Here is a 13,742-nt window from a genome sequence, read left to right as displayed (position 1 = left end):
TTGCACCATGACTGCCAATTGACGGGAGGATGTTTAGTTGGTTAATCACATGTATTTCAGCTGACTAATTAATTAAAATTAAATACATTTTGCCTTTAGAGTCACTGAGGGAAGTGTGAGGTGTCGCAGGAATCATACAAACAAAAGCAGGCTAGGCGACAAAGGCTGGCCATTCTCCTCCTCCACTCCAGAGGGACAGTGACAACACACCAGAACCGAATCAGCGGCTCTGCCCCCAAAGAAACAGGCCACAGTCCTGCCAGTTAAAATGGGTCCCAGGCCACTAACAGCACAATGCTATACAGCTGTGGTTCCTAAACTATGAGCTATGGCTCCTTGGGGAGCCACAGTAACCAGTCAGAGGAGCTGTAGAATCCTCGCGAAAAACCTGCTACCCTTTTATGCTGCCCTATATGCTGCCCTATGCAAGTATAGGATTGTAGCCCTAATAGGGAGCAGCAGCCACCAATGGCCCAGTACAGCTGTTTTCAACCACAGTGCCATGGCACACTGGTGTGCCGTGGATGGTCTGCAGGTGTGCCGCAGGAGTTTGGGGGGATAATCATTTGTTAGTAGGGCCACTGGGGAATACAAGCCCCTGCTGTCATTGCGAAGTGCCTTGTCAATTGTCCAAAAACTGATGGTGTGCCTTAACTATTTTAGTGCCTTGTCTGTGTGGCCTTGAGATGAAAAAGGTTGGAAATTGCTGGTCCAGTAGGTCAAGGGAGCCACTAGTCGAAAACATTTGGGAACCACTGCTATACAGGTTTACTCAGAAGGAAGTTCCATAGTAGTCAGTGGGTCTTACTCTCACATAAGTGCATATAGGAATGCAGCCTCAGGAATGCAGCCTTCATTTACACTATGCTGCCTCAGGTGTACTACAGCTGTAATCTGCGGAGAAGGCCTTTCCTCCAGGCTAAGGAGGGAGGCCCTGCTCCAGCAGAGGCAAGTAGCAGGTCCCATCACCTGAGTGGCTCTGGAACTCCTTCCCCAAGAGAGGCTCATTCTGAGTTGGCTTCAGGGCACCTGCAAAGCTCAGAGTTGTTTTTAAACCTCGTTTAGCTAAGCTGCCTGTTTCACATAGTACAGACTTGTTAACTGACTGTGACATTTCATGCTTATTATTTATTTATTTCCATGAGAGCAGGAAAGGAGCACCTTGTCTCAGGAACTGTGAAAGTCCCCAGTTGAAATTTCACCTCTGCCCTTAGCTCATCAGGGAAGTCTCTAGCAAACAGAGGCAGCCTCAACCTCAGCCCTCCCACTTCTGCAACAGTGGATAATTATAAGGGCCAACATTTACATGGCAGAGGCAGGGGTTGCTGAGATCACATGCTTTGAACACAGTGCTATATAAAATACAAAGCATTATTACAATGGGTTTTAATCTTTTTATGACTACTGTGGTGGCAGAGGAAGGGCAGGGTAACACACATTCATGAATAAAGCAGCAAGCAGAAACAGGAAAGAACATCCGTTTCCCTCTACACTTCCTGCTGGTGGCAGCCCTGCAGTTTGTTTCCTGTCCTGCTAATTGGAGACAGAGGTTGTCACCTGCAGCTCCCCCAATGCCTCAGCTCTGCAAGTTTCACAGAAAAACACTGAAAAAAAGAGGTCCTTCTGTGAAGTCCTAGACACACAAATGGGGTTTCCTGACAGCAACTGCTGAGGCCAATTAGGAGGACATGCAAGCTTTCAGCTACCTCCTCTCCATACCTTGCAAACCACAGCTAGCTGGCTCAGAATTCCCCAGCTCTCAATGGGCTCATGGAACCACAACCCCTACCCTCTTGTCCAGAAGCACCCTTGCACCACAGGGCCCTCCTTACTTTCTTCTGGCAAGACTGCCTGATTTCTTCCACCTCTTCATCACGACTTTCGACCTCCTTGGCATGTGTCTGCCGCAGCCTCTCCATCTCCATCTCCAATCGGAGTTTAGCCTGCCCGGGGGAGAGGGGGAGAGATAAATCGGTGAGACAGAAAATGCAACCTGAATCTTTGCCTTCCCTCATATACCAGCAAGGTGCTGCTGTAGCAGGCAGAGCAAAGGGACTGATGGAAAGTGACAAAGGTGGCCCTGCCAGCTCCTACCTTACTTTCCCCAACCCACCTCAAACCACTTCCCTGAATAAGATTCATTTTTGGCAAAGAGTGCCATGAACAGGCTGGGTCCAAGAAGAAACCAGAAAGGCATATTTTCCATTCGCAGTTTCTTCCAGGACTGATCTGCCCCAAACCAGGGTCCCTTGGAGGAGGGCACCCAGCTTTGTCCCTTTATGGACCTCACATTGTCCAAGAAAAGCAAACACTCCCCTGCCACACACAGGATTAATACCCTAACTAGACAAGTACACAACGACTTTGAATCAAGAGAAATACGAAAGCTTCACTGCCACCTCAGGTGCAGGAGACTATCCTTGTTTTTGTATCTCCAAAATCCCAAACGGCTGCAAAGCTGGTTAGGGCCTTATCTAACCTTCCTGTCTCAGTTCTGTGCCATCCTCAGGCCACCTGCCATCAGCAGCTGAAGGCTCTCTTACTATACCTCTCCAGATGTCTGGCTCTTCATGCTTTCAGCTTCCACCTTCCAACCTGCCTTCCCCTGCACATGCGGACAGCTTACTAGGGCGCCTGGGCTGAATGCTCTTGCCTCAATTTTCAGGCCTTGACCTAATGCTGCTGCTCAGGTGGCGGGTTTTAGCTTACTGACTTAAGCTGTCTGATCGTTTCTTCCCCTCCCCCCAACCACAACAATCTGGGCCCTGGTACATAAATCTCCTTCCCCTTCCTTTGTGCCACACTCCTCTTTCTCACAACCTTGTGTCTTACTGAGTATAAAAACCAGAGGTGAGCAACTGGAGGCCCTGGGATCAAATCCAGTGCCCAAAGAGGTGCTGCCTTCTATTCCACTGTTAACTTAGAAGCAAAGATGGAAGTGGAACAACGATATCTGTGGCAACAGAAGTTACTTGCAGGCCACGTAGAGGGAATGACGGAAGTGCAGGTGCCCCAAGGCTCACTCCCATCCCACCTCATTTTGGCATTCCAGAAAGACCAGCTGCTGATCAGAGTTGTCAGCCTCTGCTCCGAGCTTTCGTCTCTGAATTTTTATGCAGCATAAAGCAATTTTGTAATCTTTATAAATAGTAATATCTCAAGGAAACAGAAGCAGGAGTCTCTTTTCCCCACTCAATGGAGTTTGTCCCTGCAACAAAGCTGGAATCTGCTGAGAGAGGTCTGTCCTGTTCACCCTCATCCATCTCTGACACTATGAGTACTAGAGGCCCCACCTGCTTTACTACACTGAATGCTCCTCTACCTGCTGGCAAAAGCACAAGACCCCGATGTCCAACCCATCAACCATCTCTACCTAAGAGGCCAGCAGGTTGCTGCTCCTGTATCGATTGGGTTTGTTTTGCCAGCTGCAGCCAACTTCCACCCCACTCGTTCGTGCTGAGCTGGGCAATATTCAGAACAACCAGCCACTGAGATGTAAGCATGGCTGGCAACAAAGACCCAGCGTGGGGCCATTTTGGGGCTCAGTGCTGGTAACACGACCTCCGGATCAATGGGCTTTGAAAGGCAATTACTCACTCGCCTCGCTGCTGCCGCCTCTGCAGCCTGCATGGCTGGGCCTATCAGCTGGCACTTCTTAAGTCTCTGCCGCTGTCTCGACCTCTCCTTGGGCCAGCTGCCTGGGCTGTAGCCTGCTGAACTAGAGCTGCCTTCTCCATGAGCCTCACAGAGAAGCAGGAGCAGCCGTGCAGGCACAACAAGCGGATGGGATGGCACACGCCCCCGTGAAACTGGCACGCCCAGAAAACCGGCACAGCCAGTGCCTACAGACGGGGAGCTGAGCCCCGCCCTGGCCTTACCTGCTCCAGCATCTGGATGGTGCCTGCCTGCTCATCCAGCTCCTCCTCCTGGTCTTTCACCTTGGCTTCCAGGTCCCGGAGCTGCTTCCTGACTTTGGCCAGGGAAGCCTCATCTTTGGACTCCTGGGAGGAGAGGTCCTGCAGCTCAGCCTCCAGAGACTCCACCTTCTGGGTGAAGTTGGCTATGTTGGAGTCTTTCTCCTGAGAAGGGGAGGAAGAAGGTTTGCAAAGTATGCCTGAAGCCACACTGGCCCATGAAAGCCAGTTTGCTGCTCCCCAACATAAGGAAGGTTCCCTGCAAGGAGTCAGAGGAAAAGGAGTGGGTGCTTTCCTCCAGAATCCATGCAGCAGAGGAAGTATTTGCTGGGCTCGGGACTCCAGATGCCACATGGTCCCAGGTGGGTCCTTGGCCGAGATCAGTTTTGGATGCTTTGGAGCCACTCACCTCCAGCTGCTGCTTGAGGCCAAACACCTCAGCAATGAGCATGTCTTTCTCACGCCCCAGTTTCTCTCGCTGAAGCTTCTCTCGCTGGGCCTCCTCATGCGCTTGTGAGAGCTCACCATCAAACCTGCATGTGACAAAAAGAAATGCATACACACATCAATTTGATCCACTACAAAAACTAAAATACAGCCTGCCTCCACCACTAGGGCCCAAAGGTCTAATCCTAATTATAATGTCATCAACTGTTGCAGACTGAATGGAGCTAATAATGTTGCCAATTTCTCACAAGGGTGGGGGAAAAGACAGAAAGGCACACTCAAGGGTTCTTTTGGGCAGGAGGTCTGGTCTAGAGGGTTGAGCCTCCATTTGCCTGAAGATAACACCCGAAAGTCGCCAGTTCGAGGCCACCGGAACCGTGCGACCTTGAAGCAGCTGACAAGCTGAGCCGAGTTATTCCATCTGCTCTGAGCGTGGGAGGATGGAGGCCAGAATGTGCAACCAGATCAAGAAAGAAACATCTGGATGTTGTGGTTTCTTGATAGATATAAACCTTCTTTCAAATTGTAAAAATCCCTATGGGGATTTAATTTGCCTGCCTATGTAAACCGCCTTGAATAAAGTCTAAGGAGAAATCTGAGGACCAAGAAAGGTGGTATAGAAATACCTGTATTATTATTATTATTATTATTCTTTTGCCCCACCCCCAGCCTATCCTGAATCATACTCAGAGATCTCCTAAGCTTGGAAATGATTAATAATGGTTTCACTCCACCACAAGCCTCTCTGCATCACCTCTGTCCCCATCTCCCTTACACTTCATTGGTGGCGCCAGTGGGGAAGAGTTCCTGTTGAGCTTCTGTTAAGCCCTACAGACAACAGAGCTCCCCCACGCCATGGGCACTCCTGTGCATAGTCTCAGCCTCGAGGGTCTAACAGACATTCAGGCCAGGACCTGCAACTGCAGAGAGTGGTGGAACCATGAAAGGGCCTTAGGCTGGAATGGAGCCAAACCTAAATCAATTACTTTGGACCCAGTTTTTCTTGACCTCCTTCTCACCCCTGCCTTGGACTCCTAAGGTTTTAACTTAGCACAGCCCACCTGCATTCAGCTTTTTTTCTGGATAGCCATAAGGGCTAGAAACTTTCCTTCTTCTCCAAAGGAACATTTCCTGTCAAGCTGAATTCTGCAGTTGCTATCAAACCAATTGCGTGGTGTGACTGAGGAAGCATGAAATGTACATGAATCTCAACGTTAGGCTGTTCCATCTATATTTTAATCAAGCTACGTCTAGGAAGGAGGGAAAACCTGAGATGCAGCCTTCATAGCCTACGCAACAACCCGGTTGAATCAGAACGAGCTCGTTCCACCTGCTTTCCCCAGTTCGCCTCTTGAATTTCCGCTGCCACCCGCTAGCTTGGTCCCCTGCCAAGAGCCATCCCCTCGCCACCCCCTCTGCTGTAAACCTAGTCTCAGCTGGGGGCCTCTCTTAACTCCACTGTTTACAAGCCTTTAATTTCCACCAGAAGAGCACAAAGCAGGGAGTAAATTGCAGAGAATCCTCCTGGTGCCTTTTCTGAATTGCTAATCGAGAGATCCTGCCTATCAGTGTCACGTGGGGGGGGAGAGAGAAGAGGGGCATGAAGGACGCAAGGTGCGTGTGTGGGAGCTGAATCTACTGTTACTAGTATGTGGTCTCCAAGTACGCTCAGGATAATTGGTGAAAATGAACGCCTGAGAGGCAGAAAAGAGCAGCTTCATTCAGAGACTGGCACATTGAAAGCTCAGCCAACAATGGGGACCCTATCCATTAGTGTGTCCCCCCTTCACAAACTTTGGCAGTGTGGTGTGGGGCACATTCAGATTCTGCCTTTCCTACAGCCTTAACAGGGAGTGTAAGGAACAACCTGTGAAGAAGCAAATTCTGTTTCCTTGCTGGAAGATGGCCATGCACAACACACGCTTTAACCCAGCAGCATTCCCCCACCACTATTACTTCATACACACACACACACACACACACACACACACAGAGAGAGAGAGAGAGAGAGAGAGAGAGAGAGAGCTCCCTGAGTTAAGGATGACTGTGGCGGCACTTCCATGGAGGTGCACTGGGTGGACAAGAATCAGCTATTTCGGCCTATATACGTTTTGACTTTTATACAGAGCCCCAGAACCTAACCTGCATATACATTCGGAACTTAGCGTTACTACAGGATTCAGTACCACGAGATGTGCCAAGGACCACAAGCCCAAATGGCTTTAAAAAGAAAGGGTCAGTCAATTCAATCAGAGAAGTCTGTCAACAGCTATTAAACTATGATGGCGGCACAGAACATAAATGCACTCACTGCAGCTGGCAGGGCATAGCGAAGAGAGTCCCATGCTTGAACTGGAGAGACCTGGATTCAAACCCTGCTTGGCCATGAAGCTAACCATATGACCCTGAAAAGTGACTGGCCTGCCTCTCAGCCTACTGATCGCACAGGGTTGATGAGAGGATAAAAGGGGATCACTCCCATAAGCCTGGAGCTCCTTGGAGGAAAGATGGGACAGAAGTTAGCAAATAAAGGCAGCACCACCAACAGCTGCTAGAGAAACAGGGGAGGGAATGGTGTCTTCAGGTCCTACTTGTGTTCCCAAAAGCATCTGGCTTGCCATGGATGAAAAACAGAATGCTGGACAATGAAAGACCCTTGGCCGGATCCAACAAGGCTCTTCATATCTCTGTGTCAGTCACGAAGAGCAGTGCAGAACTAGCCAAACATCTGCTGTTTGGGGACTGGATGAGCTTCAGCAGCATAGGCAAACCCCATAATTAGAGCCATCTGGACGTGGCCTGGGGGTCCTGCCCTACAGCTTTGCTGGAAGCCTCAAGTATCTCGGCAGGGCAGGAGAAGCCACACACACAGGAGTGACCTGGATGAAGGCGTCCTGTGCTCTCCAATTTTCATCCTGGTTTGGCGGCAGACAGCAGTGTTGTTTGCCCGCTTATTTAGTGACCCGTGTTAAACGTCCAGTCAACTAATCCCCATTCTTCTTTGCGCTGGGTAATAAACAGCGGCATTAACACAGGCTCTGCTCTTCGGAAATTGAAATTAATTAGGTTGATTCTCTCACTTGCTGGGTCTCTTTTTCTCTTTTCTTTTCTTTTTTTTTGGCTGTGTGATCATTACCATAATGAGACGAAAGCGTCTCCACTGCTTAATAACATTTTCAAAAAGCAAGGAGTCTCTTGTAAAGGAAGAGGAGGTGGCAAGGCAAGCAAAAGGCAGAGGGACAGAGGGTACAGCCCCAGGCTGGCTTTGATGCTAACGGCTCTCTGGACAATTTCTCAATTCTTAATTGCTCTTCATTAGGTGGTAGTACCTGAATTTGTGGCAGCCCTGGCAGAAATTTTGCTTTCAGTGCCAATTTCTCCCCCACAAAGACGAGCAGCAAATGAGATGCAACTGGCGGGGAGAGGGGAAGAGAAAGGTGGGGAAAGAAGGCAACCAACTCTGAGGTGCTGGCGTGCACATGTACACTTGCACATCCTCTCTACCTTTCATGGGCTCCTGGGTGTATACGCTATGGCTGAAACCCAAGGGGCCAGGGACACTGAAACTCACAATCTGTTGCTTAGGGACACTGTTGCAAAAGCGGTACGTTTTTTGCAAAATAAATCCTAAAAAAGAACAGAACTGGTCATTACAGCATGCAGAGGGGTATTCAAGTATTAGTGATTTTCCAAGAAATCTAAACCACACAAGGCACAAGCCTGATGCAGTGAAATGATTGCTAGGACTGGATAGTCTGCCACCTTCTCAGGGGCCTCTGATCCCCTGCAATGCCTCAGACTGGCGTATTACATAGAGTTTTCCTTCTTCGGTTGATTCAGCGATTTTTTCACTCAGGAGGCCAGCCAATAGCTCGATCCGGTCCTCGACATCCTCATCCCAAAGCCCAAAATAGATCCAACACCCCACACAAAAGAGCATCAGCCAAACTTTTGAGAGATTCAATAAGAGACTGGACATGACACAGATGATGGCTGGTCACCACAGCCACGTAATTGCCTGCCCTCTCTTTCAGCTCATGTACAGGGAAGTCTGGGGGACTTCTCATGCCTTTGCTCCCTTGTGCAAAAGATGGGGAGGGGGAGAATGAACCCAGGGTCACCAATTTCTGCAGGCAGTTCCAAACAGGTTCAAAAATACTTCCTAATAACCCAAAGGGACTGGCTGGATGGTCCTGAAGCTATCCTGTTGCAAAGTGTTCAGACTTAGACTACCTCAAAGGTATGGTGTGATAATAATAGGGCATAAAGGCAATGCTTGTACAAAATGGGTAGGGAAAACTTGACCCGATAGACTTTAGACAAAGATCAACAAAATAACCAGGACCAGTAACATGGCACGGAGGTCAAGAGATCTTGTTTGGAGGGAGCAGGGCTGGGCTGAGGGTTCCAAATGCTCTTGTTCATATCTATCTGCCTCATCCAATGTGGAAGGAAGTCAGGCTCATTTTGATAGCTTTTACATTCACACACACACGAACAAATGAAGCCACCAAATCAGAGAACTGATTTGCCAAGCCCAGGTCTGTCTTTACAGCCAAGCAGAGGTTCTCAGGGATCTTCCCCAGCCTTGCTACAGGAAGTCACCTTTCTTTTTTCTAAAGAGGCCATGACAGGGATTGAACTCAGGCCTTCATGTACTCAATGGAGTCAAAGTCCACCCCCTCACCTGCGCTGCTTCTTCTCCAGCTCATGATTCCGGCCCTGCTGTCCTTCCAGGTGCAGTCTGGTGTCTTGCAGCTCAGCTGTCAGGCGCTGGCACTTCTTCTTCACTGTCTGCAGAGCCCGCTGACTCTCCTCGCTGTCAGCTTGCAAGTCAGCCAGCTGCAACGAGAGACAGGCAGGCATTGGACTGGAAGCAGCCAAGATGCCCATCTTGGTCATAGCCCTGCCCCCAAAGCTAGATCCACCTCCAAAAAATAACATATGCACATAAAGCCCTGTCAAGGTGTGCCACCAGCAGAAAGCACTTCAAGAGAGCCTTACAGAGCAAACAGGTCCCAGAGGGGCTCAAAAGAGAGCAAGCCAAACCACACACTGAAGGGGAAGGCAAGACAACATCACTGACTATCAGCCTGGCCTCTTCCTCCCCACACACCTCACCCCCAACCATCATCCATCTCTTCCCAGGAAATAATCCTGCTTCCAAGAGCCCCATCTAAATATCTCTCCCCTCCTTTCTGACACTCTGTTTTAGGTTTGTACTTATGCCTAATCTGGCCAATACTGAGCCAAAGTAAAATGGCAGGAATTCCCTCCCCCCCCCGCCCCCCAAAGCAGGTAAGGAAGTAAAAATTGAAGCAGTTAAAAAGAAATGAAGAGAGCGAAAGCTTTACATAAAAGCCAAAAGATTAAAATATTCAGAACCTGCCACAAGGCCTCATAAATGTAAAAAGAGCATGCAAATCCAGCCAATCACCCAGAAATACTACTCAAAGAAAGGAACCGGGCTGTGGCAAAGACAGGCCAGAATGCTAATGTGGAAAAGAAGGACATGCAGGGAATGTTAGAGTCCTGGCAGAAGGATGTGGTCTGGCAGCAGAAGGCTGGAGTACAGGGCAGCTTCCAGGAAGCGACTGCCCGGAACTTGCTAACGCTCCAGGCAGGGGGGGAAGAGGAGCACATGAATAAGCTTGAGCACACAGGTATATAAAAGAGAGAGAGAAAACTCACGCGTCTTTCCAGTTGCCTCTTGCCCTGCTGCTCCACCTCCAGCTTGTCCTCAAACTCCTGCTGCAAGCGCTTTTTGGTGAAATCAACCTCGCGGACAGCACGCTCATACTTCAGGCGCCACTCACCCCCTGGGGGGAGACAGAGACAGAGTTGGCAGAGCACCTGTGCTGCTCCAAGTGACCCAGGAACAAAGAAATCTTACTGTGCGCCAAAGCCACCAAGCTGGATGCAAAACCTGTGGAGCAGGGGCGGCAGCTTGGTTTGGTTCAGAAATGCTCACCAGTCTCCGACACTGGCTGGCGCAAATCATGAGGACTAGAATCTTAACTTTCTTTTAGATAAAAAAGAACCACAGTGTTCTCAGATATCTAACAGCTGCTGCAGGTCACACAAAGACTGCCAGTGGGGAGACACATTCCTCAGTTTACATATAGACTTACTACGATGGTGCCTTGTTCCAAGTCTGGCTCATCCAGCCCAGTACGCCCTATTCCCAACAGGCAATGGCTTGCTCAGGTCTCCCAGGCAAAGGGGACTTCTACAGCAAGCTTCCCAATATCCTTTTTCAATAAAAAAAAAACCTGGAATTGACCCTCATGTCCTCTAACACCGAGCCAATAGAAGTTCTCTTCCTCCTTTACCCACCTCAGCCTTTTGCTTCCTTTTTTCTCTGCAGAGATTTTGAAAATCACTAAACGTTGTAAATTGGAATCAATTAAGCCAGTTAACGCTCCATTAATGCTCAGCTGATATTGTCTGAAGCTTTATCCTAAAAGTAGGATCCACAATTCCTTAGTGAGGAATCTGGATTTTTAATCACCGAACACAAGTTTTTCACGACATAAAAAGCTGCCTTGCATTATTAATTCATTTAAATAGCACCTAAACTCTCTTTTACTACTGTGTTATCAGGGTAATGGTTCATCTCTTTGGAAATCATTTCACCCCAATCTATGGTGCCCCCAATGCACCTGATTTTACAAAGAAACGAAGGCAATATACCTTTGTCCTGTGGAGCTTACAGTCTATATTTAGAGAGTGGGGTGGAGGAGGAAGAACAAGGATAAAAAGGAGTGAATGTAATCCAGTGCTATCCACTCTGGCAGCAGCATTCCAGAATCTTAGGCATTGGTCTGTCCCAGACAAAATGTGCAGGAATCAATGTGGCACTGGGCATTTTCTACAAATAAGTGCATGATAGCTGGAGAGGGCAGAAGCTGATCAGGTGTGGGCCCTCGACAACTTAACCTCCAGACTACAAGCCCTTGCCCATCTGCAGTCTCAGGCCATTTACCTAGTGGATGGGACTGGGGAGGGCACTTCAGTGGTGGGTTCTGGGGAAGGGGCAAAAGTGAAAGCTGGGGGGGGGGGGCCTGAGATGTAAGACAATGGAAGGCACAATGATTCAGTCACTGGCACATGTTGTGCCTGGAGTGAGGCTCTCACTGTGCCTTCAAACAAAAGCTGCAGAAGAGGGGAGGCCTCCGAGTGCATAGGTCCCCATGTGGTGGGAGAGCTTGACTGACATGTCTCAACAGGCACTGTATGCCCGAATTGGAGGCCACGACAAAATTTCTGAGACTAGTTTATAGTGTTCTTGGAGGGATCACTCAAGAGGATTTGCTTAAGAACATTGGCCTGAGGTTTCTGTAAACCTCCATTAAGCATGTCTCTGGACATCCTGTCCTATACAGGTTGTACAGACCTAAAGAAGGTGCTCTATGAAATATTTTTGACCAGCAAGTGATGCTGGGAATTCTGCAGATCCAAGAAGTATGCTAAGGGATGATTGGCAGCAGAGGAGAAGAGACTTGGCATGGCTTATGCCATGAAGAAAGCCCTGGATTGCAGTGATCGTTTTGTTGCAAATCCCACAGAAGTTAAAACTCACAGATGTACTTTCCCACAGAATAAGTGCACATTGGGTTTAGGCCTAGAGACTGAACCTGAAATTTCATGCATTCATATTCTAACTAGTGAGCAATGCACCTCTCAACCAAAAGACACTGACGTTCCACACCACAGACGCCCCAGTTCTTTCTGCCATAATATATGGCGCAAGGTTTCACTTGTACATTTTGCATAATTTGTTCTGCTTCCAAGTAATCTAGAACTTATTTTTTGCAGGAACTGGAGCAATGGAAGTAGGGTCTTAAGAGTGGGGTATGGGAGTCCTTGGTGGGGGGGACCCACCTGAGTCGTCATCATCCATCTCGCCATTGAGCTCAGCAGCACGGATGAGTCGGGCCTCCATCACCTCCATCTCCATGGACTCCATTTGCTTCTTGAGTGCATCATACTTGGCCTGGTGAAAGACACTATCTGCTTCAGCAAACAGGAGATGACCTGGGAGAGTGATTGCCCTCACTCCACCATGCCATTCAAGAGGAAGACCTAGTTGAGCTACTACAAAGCATGAGAAGTGCAGGCAATGCCCAGATAGTACTCAAAACAGGGCACCAGTTTGGAGACAAGAGGTGGACAGGTTCAACACAGAAACACACACATTTTTATGACATTGGTGGAGGGGAGGAGATTTTTATTATTATTTCTGCAGTTGTACTGACTCCCTACCCTCTGCACACTCAAACAGTAACTCTTTCAGGACATCTCGTTCAAAGAGGCCACACTAAAGAGAGCAAAATCCAAATGCTTTGCTACTTGTTGCTAAAAGGCAGCAAGTGACAACCCATAATGCACCTTTTTAAAAGGGCCAAAGTTGTCAAAAGGGCCCATAGGGACTTTTAGAGGCCCATAGCAGCTCCGTGGGAGAAAGCTGGCAGAAAACTGGCATGGAAGTAAAGGGTGAAACACCCTCCACCTCTGTGCCATGTTCTTGATCCAGATGGCGCCCCTGTGTGGCTACCAGTTTAGTGTAAAAATATGTCTGCAATTAAATGATGAGACCTTTGGTTCCCATTAAATGTCTACTTTGGCTCCAAGACTGCCGTTTACAGGAAGAGGGAAGACAAGCACCCACCAGATTTGGTAAATTAAAACCGCAACATTGGCGGAGTGTGAGAAACTAATTGGCATTCTTGAGTTTCATCTGTGAACACAACTGACTGGGGCCCAATCATCAATGCTCAGAGAAGCCCAGGACTTAGATACTGGAATGGAAGGACACCAGATGGCTAGTGATGGAAGACTGGGATTGAGGACCACTGACTCAGAGTCAGCACCACAACTTCCAGCCAGCCAACTCACCTGCAATTCCTTCATATCTTTCTCAGCTCGCAATCGCTCTGTGGTCTCTGCGTCCAGGAGCTGGGAAGCAGATTCTCCCGTATTCCTCTCGTCAGTCAGCTCCGAGGTCAGTTCTGTGATCTGGAAGAAGACAAGCAGCAGCAGGAGTTAGACAGGAAAGTTAACCACAAACAGGGAGCACAGGACATGGAAAGAGTCCCACCTTGTTCTGTTCTTCAGGGCAATGTCATCTTGGCCTCCTTGACCCAAGAGGGGAAGCTCCACCTCCAGGAGGCTCATGAAGCCCCACAACGCAACAGCCCAGACACAGGAACTGCGCTTCTCCTGGCCTCCTGGAGGGAAGGGTTGAGCCCAGCCCCACTGCCCCCCTCAGCCATGTGCTACCAGTTTCCTCCCCCCATTTGGCCAAGAGCAGGAGGTGACATTAGTGGCTCTCCTCCCACAGGCAAGGGCTCATCTCCTACCCTCCAGCTGGCTGGTGAG

General features: G+C 49.0%; 1 protein-coding gene across 7 annotated transcripts in view; it reads right to left on the bottom strand.

The window, feature by feature from the left end:
* Positions 1 to 13,742, bottom strand: part of MYO18A (myosin XVIIIA) — a 146,460-nt gene that overhangs the window by 33,830 nt on the left and 98,888 nt on the right. For all 7 annotated transcript variants that reach the window (XM_066636521.1, XM_066636516.1, XM_066636517.1 and 4 more), the window contains 7 exons: positions 13,260 to 13,379; positions 12,246 to 12,357; positions 10,053 to 10,180; positions 9,049 to 9,203; positions 4,324 to 4,447; positions 3,879 to 4,079; positions 1,833 to 1,943 (listed from right to left, as the gene is read on the bottom strand). In XM_066636521.1, coding sequence (XP_066492618.1) covers positions 1,833 to 1,943; positions 3,879 to 4,079; positions 4,324 to 4,447; positions 9,049 to 9,203; positions 10,053 to 10,180; positions 12,246 to 12,357; positions 13,260 to 13,379 — 951 coding nt within the window. The remainder of the gene's footprint in view (positions 1 to 1,832; positions 1,944 to 3,878; positions 4,080 to 4,323; positions 4,448 to 9,048; positions 9,204 to 10,052; positions 10,181 to 12,245; positions 12,358 to 13,259; positions 13,380 to 13,742) is intronic.

Source organism: Tiliqua scincoides, chromosome 8, assembly GCF_035046505.1.
Source record: "Tiliqua scincoides isolate rTilSci1 chromosome 8, rTilSci1.hap2, whole genome shotgun sequence".
NCBI classification, from domain to species: Eukaryota; Metazoa; Chordata; class Lepidosauria; order Squamata; family Scincidae; genus Tiliqua; species Tiliqua scincoides.
Note: the sequence above shows the minus strand (reverse complement) of the source record. Positions and strands in the feature narration are given on the sequence as shown.